General features: G+C 43.4%; 1 protein-coding gene and 1 long non-coding RNA gene across 2 annotated transcripts in view; one reads left to right on the forward strand and one right to left on the reverse strand.

Moving 5' to 3' along the window:
- The window catches only part of KIAA2012 (KIAA2012 ortholog), a 111,623-nt gene extending 110,533 nt beyond the window's left edge, over window positions 1-1,090 (reverse strand). The window contains 1 exon segment of the mRNA XM_060015593.1: window positions 1,007-1,090. Coding sequence (XP_059871576.1) covers window positions 1,007-1,090 — 84 coding nt within the window.
- The window catches only part of LOC132428059 (uncharacterized), a 229,320-nt gene that overhangs the window by 56,413 nt on the left and 151,145 nt on the right, over window positions 1-21,762 (forward strand). The window lies entirely within an intron of this gene.

Genomic DNA, 21,762 nt, shown 5'->3' on the forward strand with positions numbered 1-21,762 from the left:
TTAGCAGAACCTAGGGCACGATTCTATTTTACCCTATATAACTTTCAGGAGAGCCATTTATGCCTGGAGGCTTAAATAGGGTAGAGTGTAGCTTCCAGGCCAGTTAAAATTTCCTGGTATGCAAGTAAGTCGTCAGAATTACCAAGGGCAGCAGATAACTTTGAAATTAGACCTGGACCGGCTGGCAGTTTAAATAGGAGAAAACCATTCCAGCCCATCACTTCAGCTGTACACAGGGAGAATTTCCATACATTCTAGATGCTGTGTAACGTTACCTAATTTGGCTGTTTAAGAGCCTATAAAGTAGTTACATATCTTGTAAGTAAGTAAATGCCATTGGCCACAGAGGTCCTTTGAAAATTTATATGTCTTTTAATACAGTGAAAGTGAAATATCATGACAAACTACAAAAACAGAGGAAATCTCTGTGTGATCCAAAATTTTTCAAAGTACCCCCAGTGGATTTCTTATTCCTGGCAGGATTCAATGAAATAAAATTCCAGTACAACAAGGGACTTTTGCTACCTCTTTAAAATGTTCTAAACTGAAAAAATTTTTTGCCTATATTACATGTGAGTCCTGGGGGTTGAATTCCAGAAGGTTCAAGGAAGCCATTGAATTGGCACGAATATTTCAGCATTTCAACCACAGAGCATGATGTCTAAAAACCAAACAGCCATCAGCTTGCCTAGAACACAGGTGGAAATTCTGGTCTTGTACCAAACCACCCAATTTCTAGACAATCTGGAATCTCCTGCAGTCTAAAGCAAATGAGGCTGTAAGTCAGTGTGTGAGGGGGAGGACGAGGGCCCCAGTGGCAATCTCTGTGTGTCAAGCAAACTATCTTATTTTCTCGAATTTAAGAAAAGGAGGGACAATCTTCCAGTGACCCCCACCACTGGACCAACAAAACAAACCAAAACACACAGGGCTCAGCCCCAAATGAAAAAATAGAACATTCCTCCTCCACCCCCAAAATATGCTTTTATTCAGCTGTAAGACTCACCTCTGGTTCAAAATAGACTTCTAACTTCTGTTTGTTCTGGACCAACTTCCCGTGTCCCCGGCTCAGGAGAGAGAGGGTGAACATATTTTCCCTCTGACCACCCTTCTCAAGGGCAGTTCATCTTGGTTTTGAAGGCTGAAAACTGGTCACACCTCAAGATTTCCTGAGCTCAGCAGTGAGCCCAAGAAGACCACAAACACTGGGCCTTTTATTAAATACATTTTCCCCTCATACAGCAGCTTCTTAATAACAACCAGTCACACAGTTTAGACAGTGTGTGTCTTTGTCGGGAGAAAAAATAAACCGCAAACCCAGACTCCTCAAGCCCTGGATTGTCTACTCTCTGGGCAACCTCTCTCTCCCCTTCGCCTGTGCCCTTGTTGTCCCCTGGTCCTGTTGCTCTGTTACCGGCCGTGCACCTCGGCAGATCTGGGCCACAGCACCATCCTTCGCCTTGTGAGCGGAGGTTGTTTCCTGGTTGCTATGGCAGCACAGGGAAGTGAAGTCCCTTAAGCCGGACTAGGCAAGTCAGGGACTTCGGAGGACAGGGTTCACACCCTGCGGGGAGGGAGGGTCAAATGGACATCGAAGAGACCAGGCTCAGATTTCAAGTCCTGATTTCGGGATTGGGAGGGTGGGTATGTTGGGATATTTTTTCTGTTATATTATAGTATTGGTCTTGCTTTTAGAGAGCGTCTCCCCCTTCTCCTGATACGCGAGCCTTTCACTGTCAAGTGATCATTAACAGACTCAGAGGAATCGTCTAGGTCACCTAAGGCGACCTGTGATGTTTTCTTTGGCTGAGTTCCAGGGTCTCCTCAGCTGGACAGGAGTCCTCTTTCTGGTGGTCGCTGCTTTGCAGGAGTGAGTGCAGGACACTGGGAATCTCCAGATTCCTTTGCATACCTGGATCTCACTTGGACACCTCCCATCTCTAGAGGGAGGGGGTACTTGGGAGATGCGGGTGGGGACATTTTTGTTGTCACAATGACTGTCCGCTGTCCTGCATAATGAAGAATAGTCTCACTCCGAATGTCAATGGCATCCTCTTTGAGAACCACTGCTGTGGCCTAGGCTGCTTGGTTCTCCTTGATACTGACACTGTCAGGAGGACAGAACTGGGGGAAGAGGGTCAGAAAACAGAGACATTTTTGCTTATCTAGGACTCTGCTTTGGTCTGGAAAAGCGACCTGCCTTGTCATCTGTCATCAGAGCCTTCAGGGCAGTCCCATGGGAGCGCCCCCTGCTGACCTGGATGAAGAAGTGCAGCTGGCCCCAGGTCCACTTACCTTTAGATCTCCCTCTGTGGCTGTCACTTTTCTCGGAGGCAGGCTCAAGTCTCATGAGGAAGAAATAGAGGTCATCGTGTATAATTAGATTGGGCTTATCATGGGGAATCAAGTCAGTGAATGCAGAGGCTCGAAACAGAATTTAGTCAAAACCACAGTGGATACCACTTCAACACTCATTAGAATTGACTGTTAAAAAAAATAAAAACAAGCACAAAAAGCCCAGAAAATAACAATTGTTGCTGAAGACGTGGAGAAATTGGGATCCTTGTGCACTGTTAGTGGGAATATCAAGTGGTGCAACAGCTATGGAAAATAGTATGGTAGGAATTCGCTGGTGGTCCAGTGGTTAGGACTCTGAGCTTTCATTGCCAAGGGCCCTGGTTCAATCCCTGGTAGGGGAACTAACATCCCATAAGCTGCGTGGCCCAGCCTAGAACAACAACAACAAGAACAACAAAAACCAGTATGGCAGATCCGCAAAAAATTAAACATAGAATTACCGTACGATCCAGCGATTCCACTTTTGGGTATATGACCCCAAAGAGGTGAAAGCAAGGACTCAAGCAGATATTTGAGCACCCATGTTTATAGCACCATTATTCACAATAGCCAAAATGTGGAAAAAATTCAGGTGTCCACTTTTTTTTTTTTTGCCATGCCACATGGCATGTGGGCTCTTAGTTCCCCAACCAGGGATCCAACCCGAGCCCCCCACAGTGGAAGCATGGAGTCTTAACCACTGGACCTTCAGGGAAGTGCCCAGGTGTCCACTTGACAGATGATAGATGAATGGAAAAACAAAATGTAACAAACATATACAATGGAATATTATTCAGCCTTGAAATGGAAAGAATTTGGATACATGCTACAATATGGTTGAACCTTGAAGACATTATGCTGAATGAAATTAGCCAGTCACAAAGGGACAAATATTGATATTGTATGATTCCAGTTATATGAGGTACTTTGAGTAGTCGAATTCATAGAGACAAAGTAGAGTGGTGTTTCCCAGGGGATGTGGTGAAAGGGAATGGAAAGTTAGTGTTGAATGGGTACAGAGTTTCAGTTTTGGAAGATGAAAAATTTCTGGAGATAGGTGATAGTGATAATTGTACAACAATGTAAAAGTACTTAATGCCAATGAATGGGACATTTTAAAATTATTAAAATGATAAATTTTATGTTATGCATATTTTAGATTTTGAGTTAAAATCTAAAACAAATGTAGAGCAAAGAAAACAGAAAACTGAATTTAGCACTTTATAATGTGAAAGCCAATTGGTCAGCATAATTGTAGGGTGAATTCCTCACAACAGATGAGACAAAATTCTACAAACTGAGGGTTCCAAATAGTTTCCCGGGTCTTAAGCTACAGCTGCTCTCTCCCATCCCCTTCTCCATCCCTTCAAAGTGCCAAAAGGACCCTTCAACAAAGCTCTACTGGGAGATTACTATATGTGAGATGTGGTCTCTGCCCTCAAGAAGCTCCCAGCAGGGTGAGAAGACAGGTGCGTGTGAGCCAGTATCTGAAAGATGATGTGACAAGGTGATATGGAGGTGGAAATGAGTAGGTGCCCTAGGAAAGAAGAGGGAGTGGTGGTGGGATGATGCATGGTGGTGGGCCTTGTAGAAGGTCACGAAGATGAGGGATATTAGAGGTGGGCTTTAATGGACAATAGTGGATGGTGAGGAGGGAAGATGAGAGAGCATATTGCAGGAGGCATGGAAAGGAAAGTCTAAGATCTCTGGGGAAGGGACAACTTCTTTGGTGTAGCCACAGCCTCGGGTACCGTGGACAGAGATGGAGCTGGAGAGACAGGCCAGCTGGCCAAGGCCATGAAGGCCACATGTCCCTGTGAAGGCACCTTGGACTCTATTCTTCAGGTAGGGTTTTTAAAATGGGGGGCGATGTGATCCTACCTGGATTTTAGAAAGATAACTCTGAGAACAGTATAAAGGATGGATAGAATGAGGGATGTTAGCTTATTTCATAAAAGTGAACTTTTAGGACCTTGCATCCCAGGCCAACCTTCCCTTGGGTGTGAATGAATTTGTCAAATAGGCCAGGAATAGTCACTTGCTAAATGGCCTTTGAGAGAGACACAGAAGGGGAAACTCCATACCAACTGCAATGAAATATAAATGTTGCCATTTTGAAAATGCCATTGCTCAGGGAAGAGAAGTAAGGTAGCATAAGAGAAAAGTGACGGAGTGACTGGGACAGGAATGAGAGCCATTGTTGTCATCCAAGGAATAACTCCAAGTTTTTCCATCGGAAATTCTTCCTCTGAGCTCACCTGACTTGGAAATGTTAACTCATCTATAAATGGTGAAGTAGGTCCCCAGGAAGTGATCTTTCTGAGTCTAGGTTGAATGAGCATCTCACCTGGGAAAATAGCCAGGTGCCCATCTGGCCCTCTCAATGCTGTACAGCAAGGCTGCTAGGCCCCTCTGGGGTTGGAGCCTGGGAGCAGCCAGACCAGAGCCCGAAGTGGGCCTCTCCTAAACTGTCGTGTTTACATCCATGCTGTTTAATATGGACAATGAACAGATGTACAGATCAATTAATAGACATTTAAAAGCATTTACTCCATCCCCACAGCAGTTTATGGAAAGTGCATTTAGAAAGCAATCGAAGTTATTGCTATTCTAAAGTGGTAGGGGATCGCAGATGAAAGGCCCTTGTAATTGGAAAGTATTTATAACTCAAGAAGAAACCCTCCACACCCATGTTATATAACACCAACACCATCTCCTGGCATGCCTGACCTGTCAGCCCATGCAGCATGTCTGTTTAAATTACTCTGTAAATTCTGTAGGGTGGAGACCTTGTTTTTACGGTTTGTAAAGCATCACGAGTAACCGTGGTGCTCTGTAAGTAAATAGAAACCACATGAAACAAAGAAGAGATACGTTATTCAATGGCCGTGTCCCCAGAGCATCCAGGAATTTGTCCCTTGCTCCAAAGTGCTTTGGGGTAAATGGATGCCACGTTGGGGAAGTAGCCTGTGGGATAGTGCCAGGGTCCTCATCTCCCTTTAAAGGGCAGTGTGAGAGTGTGGTCTAGGAATTGTAGTCACCTGCATGGGCAGCCTACAAGAGGAGCTGTTGCTGTTGTCCTTGTTACTCCAAGAGGAAGGACCAGGGCAAGAGAAATGAAATGATTTGCACAAATGCAAATGATTCGTTCATCCACGGATGAAACAGAGGCGAAACGAGACCTTGTCCAAATCTGGTCCTGATCCAAGCCTATTGTTCATCCCACTTCTGCAACAGAGCAGCAGCTATTCATAAGTAGCTACATTACATCATGGCTAATATCCACCCGTCAGGAAGCTGCTGACTGAGGCCATCACAGCACCCTCTTACGCCATGAAGCTGGTGACTGGACCCTGGATCTGTGTCCAGCTACTGTGACCACCTCAGAACACTCATATCTCCCCAACCTTGTTTCTCCTCACTTGAGTTTGCAAATCTAGTTGCAGGGGAATCTAGGAAATCACATTTTAAGCTTTCCAGCCTCCTACACTGGAGGGAAGGTGGAATGAAGGTTGGTAGAGCCATCTGCGGTTATCTGCCATAAGCACCAAAGACGAGTTGTGTGAAAAAGTCCAAACAAAGGATTTTTTAAAATATGGGCTGTGTATATGACAGTCAGCATGGCCTTGCATTATTAAAACTCTTTCTATTTGCTTGTGTTTTATACTCCCAACTAGACTGTAAGTCTTTGGAAGGAAGGGACCACATCTTATAATTCTTAATACTTCCCATAGCACCCCTTACATATAGTAACAACTGAATAAATATTTGTTGCTTGCTTTTAACATGTGCAGCGAGATGTGTAATGATCTTGAGCCAGTATGAGCGGTATATGAAAAGAAGAGAATTAGGTCAAAGCCTGTTTCAGTGATTAGTAGTTTGCCTGTAGTACAAAGCTCAGAGTCCTAGGTCAGAGTCACTGACCAACGAAAACTTGGTATTTAGAGGCTGAAGGGCACCAAGAGAATCTGTGGAAGACACAGAGCTCTCAGCTTGTTGGAAGGAGCACAGACTTGCTGAGGATAAGCTCCTTGGTTTGTTCAGAGGGTAGGGTTAATTTCTCATGTAGCCCAGGTCAGGTTTGAAAGAAGAAAATGCAAAAGGCAATCAAGAATACTCTAGGGGCTTCCCTGGTGGCACAGTGTTTGGGAGTCCGCCTGCCGATGCGGGGGACACAGGTTCGTGCCCCGGTCCGGGAGGATCCCACGTGCCGCAGAGCGGCTGGGCCCGTGAGCCATGGCCGCTGAGCCTGCGCGTCTGGAGCCTGTGCTCCGCAGCGGGAGAGGCCACAGCAGTGAGAGGCCCGCGTACCGCAAAAAAAAAAAAAAAAAAAAAAAAAAAAAGAATACTCTAGAATCATAGCAGGGGAGAAAGTGTCAGCGATGACTCTGCTCCCTTCCTCTCCTTATGGAAAAATTATGACCACGTGGTCCGCCTAGTTGAGTAGTGAGAGGGCTGGGGATCTATTTACTTTAGATTTTTCTGAAGAGTTTGCTTTGGGAGTCTAAAGTATTTAGTTATGCTTTTGCTCAGGGCTTATTTTATTAGTAGGAGTGCTCACAGTAATTTCAAGCTTTTAAATTTATGGTGGAGAGATAGTAAGTTTAGAGAAGAAATAAAAATCACACGTTCTTCGTTCTTTCATAACATGGGGGAAATCAGTCATTATTTTGGCTAGCGGCTCAGTCACTAGGGGCAAATGGAACAGACCTTCATAGGAGCCAACTTGGGAAGGGTGATGAAAGCAGTGGCAATTTCAGTTCTAAGTGGAGAATCTCAGAGCAGATGCCATTCATCAAAAGTACACGGATTCTGATAACTTAGAACCGTTGACTCTTAGTGTAAGAAGGTAAAGTGCTTTACTTATGAGGTTAGTACGGTGGTGGATAAATTTTTTCTTTTGATTTTTGTTAAATATTGGTACAGTGATGCTTATTTAATTAATAAATAAGATTTATGTAAGGCACTGAGTGTAGTGCCTGGCCCATAGTATGTACTCAATAAATAGAAATATATATATATATATATATATATATATGTTTTTTTATTGGAGTATAACTGCTTTACAACATAGTGCTAGTTTCTGCTGTACTGTGAAGTGAATCAGCTCTATGTATACATATGTCCCCTCCCTCTTGGACCTCCCCCCACCCATTCCACCCCTCTAGGTCATCACAGAGCACTGAGCTGAGCTCTCTGTGCTATACAGCAGGTTCTCACTAGCTATGTATTTTACACATGATAGTGTATATATGTCAATCCTAATCTCCCAGTTTGTCCCACCCTCCCCTTACCCCCTGTGTCCACATGTCTGTTCTCTACATCTGCATCTCTATTCCTGCCCTGCAAATAGGTTCATCTGTACCATTTTTCTAGATTCCACGTATATGCATTAATATATAATATTTGTTTTTTTCTTTCTGACTTACGTAATTCTGTGTGACAGACATAATTGCATCACACAATTGAGAATACACATGAATTCTCTCCCTGCACACAGTAGTGAAGTTTTGTTGTGCAAAATGATGCTCTGAAAGCCATTTTCTCACACTAGGGACTCTCATGTGTAGTAGACAGTAAGTCGCTGGGCTGTACAACTAGATACTTCTTTGCCATCTGGCTTCCAGTTCACTGTAAACTCTCTGATGAGAATGGTTTTTACACTTTCTAACTACTACAGAGTAAAAATTGTCAGCTGTCTGCTAATCATTTTAGAGAAATGTTAATTTGGTAACATGTATCTTTTCAGGGACATTGTATTACATAACGCAAGGTACACAAATACCTCCCCACTGTTTGCCCACATTAGTGAGGTTCTGATGTACAAATCCAAGTCCTCACTCTCAGCCTAGGAGGAGAGCAGCCAGGGAGCTGGAGCTGACAATCTGAGGAAGAGGAAGGGGCATCAGGGAGCCTGGGTTCTGGGAGAACTTCCCCTCAAGGCCCACATTGCTAGAGTTCACTTTGTGAACCCAGGAGCCCCTAGCCCACAGGTATACTGATTACCTGTTACTCAACCTTTATAGTTTCCTCTGGGAAAGCATTCACATCTTCCTGAGAACTGAGTTAAGATGCAAGTCCCTCTGCAGAGATTGAATTAACCATGCTGTGCAGGAATGGGACCCAGAGTGGATCCCTGGGTTTGGGATTGATGGGGGAGAAATGAGGGAGAGGAAGAGGTGGGGCAAGATGGAGGATGGTTTCCCTTGGGATGTAGGTCAGAAGGCCCGTCCACAGAGGCTTTGCCTGTTTCCCCATTTTCCCAGAGAGCCAGCCTGTGTCCGTGCTCCTCCAGGCAACAATCTTAAAATGGGGCAGGGGTTGCTAACCTCGGGCTGGCCCCAGGAAGTTCTGTAAGTATATGTTTAAGGAAGGAGGGGAGCATTTCCTTCTTATCTTGCAGAGCAGACCCACCTAGGGCAGCAGAGTCCCTTCTCAGAGGCCAAAGACCAGATACAACTCTACTCACTAGTGTTATCACAAGTGTGATCAGATATGAGCAGTGCCCTTTGCAGAACCTCATGCTCCTAGCCAGCCCTTGTTCATGCCCACCTCTGATGCCAACCTGCTCTACAGCAGGTGTCCGGCCAGTTATTAGTCAAGCAGGGAGAACATCTTTGAAAGGGTACATTCCAGTGAGATAGGCGGATAGCAGGGGTAGCTTTTCAGATTTTACCATAATCCTCCTCTTGATTCGCTGTCTAGATGTAGTTAGGTGCACAAAGGGTTAACAGGTCTCGTAGGACTCGGCTGCCAAGTACACTTAATGCTCAGTCCAGCACTCCCGGCTTGTATTCTTACGCTGCTGGAGTGGCCTGTTCATGGCATCTGGTTCCCTGGCAACAGCTTTCATTGGCTCAATCAAAGCCCTTTCTTCTTAAGAAAGCTCCTACTGAGACGCCCACCACCACCACTAATCACCATCTTAACTCAGGGCTTAGGATGCAGCTGGTATGAAAAATAGCATTTGTGGATGTGTGAAGATAAAGCAATGGACTGGGTTGGATACACCTGCCTTGTGTGATCCTTGTACTGCTTTTCTGTAGGACCAGTTGGAAATTACCTGCTTTTCCACTGGGACAGGGAGAAAGCCTGGGCCAGAAAGTTTCCCAGAGCTGGATTTCTTTGTTCTGCAGAAACCCATGAGCCTCTGTGATTCATGACTAGCTGTTTCCTGGGCTGATCTGTGTTATAACTGCGGGCTCTGTGCTCTGACAAGGGGCGTTGCTGAGCTGAGGGAGTTCAGACAACGAAATCCATATTGTGGAAGGCTTGTCCCCAGTCAGCCACAAGCTGGGGGAAGAAGTCTGCCTCCAATAGAACCCGGGGAGTCTGGCGGCTGCTCCACCCGCCCCAAGAAGTCTCAGCAGCTCCAGATTTGCTAAGAATAGCAGGAAAAAGTAGCTCTTCGTGCAGCATTTGGGGGAAAAAAAAGTTGATGAGATTCTCTAATAAAGATGGGCATTTTTAGGGGAATTCTTTAATCGTATGGAGAATCGCTTTGAGTTTTCTTGTTTTGTCTAGGGAATGGATAAAATGAAAGCAATAAAGTAGAGATGAGGACAAAGACAAGCTGTTCTCACTTTTGGTTCACCCATACCGATCCATTTAATTCATTTTATCTTTTTTTAAAATTAAATTTCATCCCATGTACTTATTATACTCACTGAAATCTAAACACATAGCATCATTCAGGAATTAAAGTGTTCAGAATTCACGGTAGTATTTACGAAAGATGTTGACTTTTGGCCTGGCCATCCATCCTAATATCTGTGCTGCCCTCACCTTCTGGTTCCTCAAGGGAAAACAGTCATCCTGGTCGTGGTGCCAAAATGTAATGGGACAGTTGACAATTCAGAGACAGGGTTTGTGGCTGCTCTGCTTGGCAAGCGAAGGTCCTCTCCTGCAGCTGTGTGTGTGGATGAAAGGCTCTCTGTGTCTGATACCAGCCTGTCTGCAGCTTAGCGGGGTAAGGGCTCTGGGTGGTGCTACCTCACAAGCTGTTAAAATATGTTATTGAGGGCACTTAACAGAAACAACACACATTTGAGAGTTATTTGGGCACTAGGCTTGTTCCATCTCTTACTAGATGTGTGATGGAAAAATTCTTCACCCCTCTGAGCCTCAGTTTCCTCATCTGGAAAATGGGGATGATAGCATTTATCATGTGGGGCTATGGCAAGGACTAGGAGAAACAATGTGCCACCCCCATAGATTCTGATTAAATTATTCTGAAGTAGGGCCCTGACGCTAATCATTTTTAGGAGCTCCCCAGGTGATTCTAATATTGAGCCAGTGTTGAGAACCACAGATACAGTAGATGGAAGGCTCTCTTTGGTTATTTATTTATTTATTTATTTTTTTGCGGTACGTGGGCCTCTCACTGTTGTGGCCTCTCCCGCTGCGGAGCACAGGCTCCGGACGCGCAGGCCCAGCGGCCACGGCCCACGGGCCCAGCCGCTCCGCGGCATGTGGGATCCTCCCAGACCGGGGCACGAACACGCGTCCCCTGCATCGGCAGGCAGACTCTCAACCACTGCGCCACCAGGGAAGCCCCTCTTTGGTTATTTTTTAGGCTGAGGAATTCCTTGAACATCAGGGATTCTTGGGGATGGAGATGAAGAGGAGGTAATAATAAAATTCCTTAACTCTTTCTTCAGATCCAGGAGTTACAACAGATTGGAACGGAGGTGTAGCCTGGTGCAGTGGAAGCATTTTCATTCTCTGTCTTTGAGCCCTTTCCGGATAGGTCTTAGTCAAATAGTTTTTACATTAAAAAAAAGAAAAAGGAAAAAAATTATTGAGCATCTACATGAAGGTTTCGATAAGAGATAGTGTAATAGGGATAAATAGATAAATATATAGTCCCTGGGTTCAGGAAGCTCACAGCCTAGCAATGGAAAAGAAGACATGCTACAGTGAGCCTGTATGTTACTGGGCTGGGCATGATTAAGTAATAAGACTCTGAGCTGCTTTTCCTTGGGGGAAGCTTGATGGTGTGACACAGGAAGTTTCAAGACACTCTGAAGTGGGGAACACATTTTCAGCTTGGATTCTAAGCAGGAAGTGATTCTTATCCTTCCTAGCAAAGGATAGCACACTCTGATTAAAGACCAAGAGAATAAAGACACAGAACCCTTGGTTAGAGCGGTTGACTTTATGAAATACTACACTGCCATTTTCATTAGTTAGCAGAATAGACAGCAAGCAAGCATTTGTAGGGCATATTTTAAGGAAGAAAATCTTTCATATGCATCAGTTGAAAGATGCTTGGTGTTAAAGGCTGTATAAGAGTAAATATGTAAAGAAAGACAACTTTTTGTGATTACTAACAAGGTGAGGGCAGCCACAGCAACGTGGGGCACAAAGTCTAGAGATTCCAGAACCTGCAAGAAGATTCCAAGCTGATCCCCAAATGGTTCTTTTAGCCACACTATTGTGAGTTTTCACTTTTTTTTTTTTTTTTTTTTTTTGGCTGTGCCACGAGCCTTGTGGGGTCTTAGTTCCTCAACCAGGGATCAAACCTGTGCCCCCTGCAATGGAAGCATGGAGTCCTAACCACTGAACTGCCAGAGTTCCCATCACTAATTCTTTAGGATGGAGAAAGAGGAGACTGGGGTTAGAACCCCTTGTATATTCTTTGGAGTTAATTCCATAAAAGAACATAGCACAGGGATGGCATATAGGTTTACTGTTATGTACCAAGTAGAATCAGTTGGTGGTGGTTCCCTAGAACACTTGACTGAGAATAATTCTGCAAGATCCTAGCCTAGCAAAATAGAGTTCCATAGTTGATTGTTATGTCTTCCATAGGCAAGGGAGGAAGAGTGAATTGTGATACCTATACTGAGCTTTGCCAATTCAATGTTACAACTGTTGTTGTAAACTGTCATTACAGGGTGTGGATTTAATTATTCTTAACAAATCCTCTTGGCGTTAATGTAAAATCAAAAGTTAAAGAACTATTCTACTTATTAGTATGTTAAACCCATTTCCTCAATTCCAAGATGTCATATATTTTAAGATATCTTGCTAATTTAATAACAGGTTTTAAGGATAAAAACCTACCATAAATATGAACACTAAAGGTAACATTTATCCCGACATTTTATTTTCAGTACTTCACTCAACTTCTGAGAATAAATCTCTTTCAAATTCAGCCTAATGATTCTTCCTGAATCATTTTTGACCATTGGCAGCTGTGCATAGCATTATGGGGATTCTCTGCTTTTTATCACCTGGCTTAGAGATCTCGACCTCCTTAGCAAATGTAGGCTAGGCAGTCTGTCATACTGAAGACTACCAGGGCTTCATTTGTATTTCCTGTTTGGTTAAACTCATAGTTTTGTCCTACCCTTAATTAATTATTCCTTTCTGGAAGGTAAACAGCTTGTCTTGAAAGTCATCCAGAAGGTTCAGAAAACTCTTTGGCACCTGCAGGTGACTTTGAAATGAATGAGTTGATCATTCCAACCTCCTTTAACTTTAAAAATTCTATTTCTCCTGAGAGATCTGTCCATTTTTATTGTAAGTAATTACAGTGCCCATTGTGTAGACTGGCAATCCCCTTCCTGTGTCCTCTGAAGTGCTTGACTGTTGTTTTGCAAGAAAACATGAAAGTGTAGTCATGCCTTCAGCAATAAATATTGGCTTCACTTATTGTAAATATGCCTTGCTAAGCTCTCCCATGGGTAGACAACACCTCTGTCTCCACTCACTCTCCTGCCAGCAGGTGGCAAATTTCTTTGGACATGATATAAGCAGCATCCCAATTTTGGAATTGTTAAGATGTGAACAAATAAGAGTCTGAGAATGAAGGGAATGCAGAGGATATCTAAATGAGGTAAACTCTCAGCATTCAGCTCAAGATTCCAGTGCCCAGAGTTAGCAAATAAGGTAAGCAGCGTCCTCCCACACCTCAGTCCCCTTACAGAATCGTGTCTTTCAGGGGTTAGTTGTATCCGGGTGTGCTGCATATAACACACACAATACAAAATAGAAAGTATCACAACAAAGTAAAACAAGATAGAAACTTTTAAGTTGTGTAAGAGAGGAATGGAGAAAATGCTATGGGAATTCAGAGGGATAGAGTACCTCTGCTTGTATAAATCAGGGCAGAGGAGGAGGTGATATTCAAGTGGACATTGAAGAAATACGTACTGGATAGGGTCATGTGGAGAAAAGAGGCAGCTTGTGGTGGCCATGAAAAAGCACCTCTCGGGTGACCTCCCTGGCTGTCCAGTGGTTGACTCTGTGCTTCCACTGCAGGGGGCATGGGTTCCACCCCCGGTCGGGGAACTGAGATCCCACATGCAGGTGGCGAGGTCAAAAAAAACCCAAACACTTCTCAGATCTCCAACTTTGAGAAGCATAACTGACCGAGGGCCCACTTGTGCTCTCTGAAATCCATCACTGTGTTTGTGCTGAGGCCAAACTTCCCGCAGGCTGTTCCTAGCAGAGGACTGAGAATGAGAGAGGTGCTATCACAGGCAGGTGTGCTCTCAGGAGGCACTGCCAACGGGGGCTCCTCAGGAGTGACTTTGGCTCAAGGACCCCCTGGTAGACTTGCTCCTTTAGAACTGCACAGAGTCTAAGATACTTACAATCCAAACTTTCTTCTCCCTTCTTCATGTGGTCAGACCTGTCCCTGGTAGTTCTCCTGGCTCCCGTCCCATTTTCCCTTACAGGTGTTTTTCATAATAAATCCCTTGCACACCTAATCCTGTCTTGGTGTCCACTTCTTGGAGGACCTGGACAGACACCCAGTCTTGTGGAGGTGCCAGGTGGGTGTCTTCAATGCATTCCAAATCTGCTGTTGCAGTTGCTTTATTATTCTCACCTTTTTTTCCAGTTACCACTGTGTTTTAGAAGTTGGCATCATTGGTTACTCTCCAGGGTGAGACGTATTTTGGGTAGTAAGAAGTGCATATAGCAAAGTCTCCCGGAAAAAAGGATGATGAGAACGACATCCTAATTTTTTCTTATTATGCTAATTATTTCTTTAAATATAGTTTGTTTTTTAAATAAAGGTTTGTTTTGCTAGTCGGGACTCTTTTGGTTACAAATGACAGAAACCCAATGCAAACTAGACTAAGTAAAATGGTGAACTATTATGATGCTGCTGCTGAGTTCCTTCATCGCAGGAACAAGCAGAATCTGAGACCGGAATGGCATTAGGATGCTATTGCTGCCTCTCATTTCTGAGGCCCGTGAGATGGCCACTGATGGCTTTTGGACTTTACATCCTACAACCCAGGGACCCAAAGAGAGACTGATTTCCCCTTTTCAATGCCAGTTCTGATTCCCAGGGGAAAGCTCAACTTGGCCTAGCTTGGGTCAGATGCATACCCTTACCACGATCAACTGTGCTCATGGAGACTGGGTCAGGGAAGAGGCCGTGACTGGTCCATGTTATACCAGCAATGTGGGGCTCATGGTCACTATGTGCATGTTGGATGTTCTCAGAAGAAGGAAGGAGGGTTGCTGAGAAGATAAAATCACAGTCACGCTACACAGAATATGTTTGCAATGTATGTTTCTTCACTGCTGCTCAGCCATGCATAAGCACTCAGACCTCGCTCTTCTGCAGAGAGCTTGACAACCTCTCAGGAGGAGGCTGAGCAGGGGATGAACCCATGTCAGGGCACACCGCTCTTGGACTTTATCAACTCCATAGGGACTGCAACCTCAAAGTTACTAGAAACCCTCTCGCAGCCACCCCAAATCATCAGATTTGCGGAGCTCTCCTTTCAAGTGCCTCTTATTTCCCTGACCAGAAGGAATCTTTATAACATAGCTAGAGAGCCTTAGCTTTAGAGTCAGGAGGCCTTATCCTGGTTATGCCTTTAACCAGCTATGTGCCACTTAGTCTCTGCACTGAAACTTCTTCAGTTGGGGATTTAGACAAGTGAAGATGACTCCCAACTCAAAGATCCTATGATTCAATACATTGTCAATCTGTTAAAAATCTGTTGGGCACTTCTTATGCTTAGCACTACCCTCTCACTTGAAACTAACCAACTAACTAACTAACTGGCTTCCTCCCTCCCCTCCTTCCTTGTTTCCCTCCTAACACATTTATTGAACAATTGGTATATACCAGGCACTATGATTTGGACATAAAAACAAAACCCAGTCCCAGCTCTTGGAGAACTTGGTGTCTACTGGGGTAGCAGACACATACACAGATAATTAAAATATTACATGATAATGCTTGCTCATGAATGAGGATATTTCTATAACTAAGTTCTTCTTTCTTGCCCGTATCACGAGTTTTTTCTTTTCTGTAATCACATATTGGCATTTCTGCAGGAAATGGTGTCTTCCAGTTCTACTTGAAAAAGTATATTGGATATAATGCTTTGTGTTCTATAGCCATTCTGTCAAGAATAATAGAACAGTTTTTGGAGCTAGCACATTTGTTCATTTAACAAATATTTTTTTGGACATCTAGTATGTGCCAGGTGCTAGGAGCCCAGATGGGGTGACAGACAATAAGTATACAAAGAAACAAAAAATATATAATTACAAGTTGTTGTAATAAGTTCCAAAAAAAGAATTAAACAGTGAATGTGGATGGAGAATGATGGGGCGGGGAGGTACCTAATTAGGTAGTATAGTCGGTGAAATCCTCTTGAAGGACATTTCAGGTGAGGCCCTTAGAGAGGAAAGGAGCCTGCTGGGCTAAGGGTGGCACAGCATTCCCACACCAAGAGCCTCACGGTAAGACTGTTTCGTGGGCCCAACCAATGGAAAGGAGTATGGTGGGGGTCGGGGGGGAGCGGTGGGCAAGGGGGAGAGTAGTAAAGGACAAGGGTAAGGGAGGTAGAGGCCAGATCAAGCACGGCCTTGTGAGCCCACGTTAAGGGGTTTGGGATGGGAAGCCATTGAAGGTTTGAAGCCTCAGAGTGGCTTGCAATTTGTGCTTTAAAAGGTGGTTCTGGTGCTACCAGAATACTACTAGAGCTAATCAATGAATTTGGTAAAGTAGCAGGATACAAAATTAATGCACAGAAATCTCTGGCATTCCTATACACTAATGATGAAAAATCTGAAAGTGAAATTAAGAAAACACTCCCATTTACCACTGCAACAAAAAGAATAAAATATCTAGGAATAAACCTGCCTAAGGAGACAAAAGACCTGTATGCAGAAAATTATAAGATACTGATGAAAGAAATTAAAGAAGATACAAATAGATGGAGAGATATACCATGTTCTTAGATTGGAAGAATCAGCACTGTGAAAATGACTCTACTACCCAAAGCAATCTACAGATTCAGTGCAATCCCTATCAAACTACCATTGGCATTTTTCACAGAACTAGAACAAAATATTTCACAATTTGTATGGAAACACAAAAGACCCCGAAGAGCCAAAGCAATCTTGAGAACGAAAAATGGAGCTGGAGGAATCAGGCTCCCTGGCTTCAGACTATACTACAAAGCTACAGTAATCAAGACAGTATGGTACTGGCACAAAAACAGAAATATAGATCAATGGAATAGGATAGAAAGCCCAGAGGTAAACCCACTCACATATGGTCACCTTATCTTTGATAAAGGAGGCAAGAATATACAGTGGAGAAAAGACAGCTTCTTCAATAAGTGGTGCTGGGAAAACTGGACAGGTACATGTAAAAGTATGAAATTAGAACACTCCCTAACACCATACACGAAAATAAACTCAAAATGGATTAAAGACCCAAATGTAAGGCCAGACACTATCAAACTCTTAGAGGAAAACATAGGCAGAACACTCAATGACATAAATCACAGCAAGATCCTTTTTGACCCACCTCCTAGAGAAATGGAAATAAAAACAAAAATTAACAAATGGGACCTAATGAAACTTCAAAGCTTTTGCACAGCAAAGGAAACCATAAACAAGACCAAAAGACGACCCTCAGAATGGGAGAAAATATTTGCAAATGAAGCAATTGACAAAGGATTAATCTCCAAAATTTACAAGCAGCTCATTCAGCTCAATAACAAAAAAATAAACAACCCAATCCAAAAATGGGCAGAAGACCTAAATAGACATTTCTCCAAAGAAGATATACAGATTTCCAACAAACACATGAAAGAATGCTCAACATAATTAATCATTAGAGAAATGCAAATCAAAACTACAATGAGATATCATCTCATACCGATCAGAATGGCCATCATCAAAAAATCTAGAAACAATAAATGCTGGAGACGGTGTGGAGAAAAGGGAACCCTCTTGCACTGTTGGTGGGAATGTAAATTGATACAGCCACTGTGGAGAACAGTATGGAGGTTCCTTAAAAAACTAGAAACAGAACTACCATATGACCCAGCAATCCCACTCCTGGACATATACCCTGAGAAAACCATAATCCAAAAAGAGTCATGTACCAATATGTTCATTGCAGCTCTATTTACAATAGCCAGGACATGGAAGCAACCTAAGTGTCCATTAACAGATGAATGGATAAAGAAGATGTGGCACATATATACAATGGAATATTACTCAGCCGTAAAAAGAAACGAAATTGAGTTATTTGTAGTGAGGTGGATCTACTTAGAATCTGTCATACAGAGTGAAGTAAGTCAGGAAGAGAAAGATAAATACCGTATGCTAACACATATATATGGAATCTAAGAAAAAAAAAAAAGAAAATGTCATGAAGAACCTAGGGGTAAGACAGGAATAAAGACACAGAGCTACTAGAGAATGGACTTGAGGATATGGAGAGTGGGAAGGGTAAGCTGTGACAAAGTGAGAGAGTGGCATGGACATATATACACTACCAAACGTAAAATAGATAGCTAGTGGGAAGCAGCCGCATAGCACAGGGAGATCAGCTCGGTGCTTTGTGACCACCTAGAGGGGTGGGATAGGGAGGATGGGAGAGAGGGAGATGCAAGAGGGAAGAGATATGGGAACAGATGTATACGTATAACTGATTCACTTTGTTATAAAGCAGAAACTAACACACCATTGTAAAGCAATTATACTCCAATAAAGATGTTAAAAAAAAATAAAAAGGTCGTTCTGGAGACTTCCCCTGTGGTCCAGTGGTTAAGACCCTAAGCATCCACTGCAGGGGACACGGGTTTGATCCCTGGTTGGTGTAGTTCTGCATGCTGCACAGTGTGGCCAAAAAAAAAAAAAAGATGGTTCTGACTATTGGGAGTATTCCACCTTCTGCGTGATGGAAGTGGGACCCTCTTGTATACCCATGTAGGAGTGTGTTTTTAGAGAGTTGTTTGGCAGATGCTAAGAGAGGCAGAGGAGGAAAGAGAAGATGCTCTTCCCCTGTCCTGGCTCGGCCTGGTCCAGCACATCCTTCGGCTTCGAGTGAACTGAGTGGGCCAGATGGAGAAATGGGGGAAGCTTTCTTATCTGCTTTGGCTGATGGCTGTCCATTTAATGGAAAGGAAAAGCAACATAGAAAAAAAAGAGGAGACTGGGATATAAATGCATGGTCCCACCAAGGGGGGAAAGTGGTGAGGTGGTGGTGGGATGAACTGGGAGACTGGGATTGACATATATACACCAATATGTATAAAATAGATAACTAATAAGAACCTGCTGTATAAAAAATAAATAAAATTCAAAATAAATAAATAAATAAATGCATGGTCCCCTCCAGAGAGGGTGAGAGGACATAGTGAATATTTCAGAGAGTGAAATATCACGTAACCTCATGTGTTGTCCCCAGTTGTCTCGGTCCAATTGTCTTGGCTAATCTGTAGGGAGTGGGGGAGAGTGTGGCCAGGCACCCCGGATGGCAGTGGACAGTGGACCATGGATATTGGAGTCAGACAGGTTTAAACTCAAATACCGGCTAAACTTTGCCAGAAGATCCAGGACCAGTTACTTAACCTCTGTCAACCTCATCTTCCATATCTGTAAAATTGGAATAACACCGTTAACCTTGCAACTTAAGGATGAACTGAGGCATAACGTGCCACAGGTGTGCCCAGTAAACGGCGCTGTTAGGATTGTGTCTAGAGCTGGTCACCTGCGAGACCTTCAGGATCAAACCAGGCTTTGAAATCCCCACTTCCTCTTTCAGGCCCCCAGTCGCTACCTTCCTTCTTACCTAAAACTCTCATAAAGAAAACGTCAGTTTACTAGAGCTTAGAGCAGTGAGGGACTTCAAAACATGCCTCTGCTTTCAAGTAGGTTACGGATTATTTTTATTTTGCACTTTATTAAATTCCTATGGAATGTACTCATTTTTAGCAGGCACCTGGCCACACTGTTTTTGGGCGTTTGGGAGCAGTGGGAGGAGAAAGATCTGGTGCTCTCCTCCCCCACTTCATTGCAGCTCCATTGGGCTGACTTAATGTTAGGATGTTAATGCTGTCTCCAAATCCTCACCGTTGTCTCCTGAAATCACAGCCTCTGGTGCCCTTAGTGCTTTGGACATGGGGAAGGTGAGATTTCAGAAATGCCCTCCATTACCTTGATGTCCCTGCTCAATGCTGAGCTCCTTGTCCAGGCCCTGGCACAGCTGCAGTGACTGCCACCTGGTGAGGCTGCCCGTGAAAACTGGTGTTTCCTTGGGAAGAGCTCAAGCCCCAGTGGCAGACTTGGGTTGCAGTGGTAAGTAGATTCCAAAGCTGCCCCTGGAATATGAACTTTTCCTGGAAACTTTCCATGCTGCCTCTTAGAGAACAGCAGATATCAAGGTATTCACACCAGGAGTCAATTAAAGAAACCCAAATTATTGCCATTCCTGGGGACTTCCCTGGTGGTGCAGTGGTTAGGAATCTGCCTGCCAATGCAGGGGACACAGGTTTGAGCCCTGGTCTGGGAGGATCCCACATGCCACGGAGCAACTAAGCCCGTGTGCCACAACTACTGAGCCTGCGCTCTAGAGCCCGCGAGACACAACTACTGAGACTATGTGCCACAACTACTGAAGCCCGTGTGTCTAGAGCCTGTGCTCTGCAACAAGAGAAGCCACTGCAGTGAGAAGCACTCACACCGCAATGAAGAGAAGCCCCCGCTCACCGCAACTAGAGAAAGCCCACACGCAGCAATGAAGACAAAGGCAGCCAAAAATAAATAAATTTACAAAATAGATAAATAAATTAATTAATTAAAAAAATTATTGCCATTCCAATAAACAATGATCTCTCTTCCTTTTCAGATAAACTTGTTAGGATGGCCTAAAAGCCAGGTCTAATTACATGATCAGATAGCTTAAATCTGATTAGTAGATTTTTGTCTGCTTTAATTAATCTTCTCCTGCAATCAGAGCTATTTTTAGTAAATGTTAAATATGTATTTGAACAACTTCAATGTATACCTCTTCTAAAACCTTCTCGGGTTACTTTTCATTCATCCTCTTTCCTTTTTGATGAGGCATGAATGTTCCTAGGCATGAATGTTTCCTATGCAGAGAGGAAATGAGGAGAACACCATGTCTTCATAATTTAGCCTGGGATATAAATACATGTGTCCTAGGTACAAACGCATATATCATAGGTTTTTTTGGGGGGGTCTTTTAAGTTTTGAGTTAAATATTTGATTCACTGGAGGGAAAGGAGAGGAAGTAAAATGGTGGGAATATTAGCAGTAGATCATAACTATGCCTTTCAAACTTGTCTGAAATAGGACTTCCCAAGGGCAATCATTCTTATCCATTATCCCTCTTCTGCTCCTGCAGCTCCCTCCCCTTCCCCACACACACATATAAGAAAATTTCCTCATCCCAAAGTGCATCTCTGTCTATCCAAGTTTGTGAGACCTACCATCCCAGTGGTTTAAATACTGATCTTATAGGAGTAGAATGTATGTCATTCACCTTTGTTTAGCACAGTGCCTGATACATGATAGGAAGTAGGGAAAGATGGAGGGAGGGAGGGAGGGAGGGAAGAAGGAAGGAAGGATGGAGAAAAGATGCTCATATTCTACATTGTTAGGATTCAATAATCTCTTTGAAAGATCATTCTTCTGATTGAAATGCATGACTGGTGAAATTTGGTAAAATGTATTTTGACCAAATGCAGAGCACTGGCTAATGTCATGTGTCAGGTACCCTTAGTATGTGGCATGAGGAGTGGGTAATTGTGGGTGAACACTTTTCCCTTTGTAGTGGGATTTCTTAAGGGTCTGAATTAAGATTCCATGTTATCTTCATGTTGATGAAAATTACTGCTGTTGTTTTAAGTTTCTCTTAGTTCACTGTGTCCTTGTCAATTCTGATGATGAAAAAAGCTCCCTTGAGTTTTTTTTAAACAAATTCCCATAGAACTTTTCCCATAGAAAAGTGATTGCTTTTCTTTTTCCTTTGTTTTTTGGAGTGTAAAAAAGTGTTAGTTTGAAACATTTGAGTTTAACCATAATTTACTAATTGTAGAAACTTATTATATTTAATAAGTTCTAAAACTAATGATCCCTAAACCAATGGTCATCATGTTTTTCTCCTTTGTTCAAATTGTC

The sequence above is a fragment of the Delphinus delphis genome, chromosome 7 (genome assembly GCF_949987515.2).
Source record: "Delphinus delphis chromosome 7, mDelDel1.2, whole genome shotgun sequence".
Classification (NCBI taxonomy): domain Eukaryota; kingdom Metazoa; phylum Chordata; class Mammalia; order Artiodactyla; family Delphinidae; genus Delphinus; species Delphinus delphis.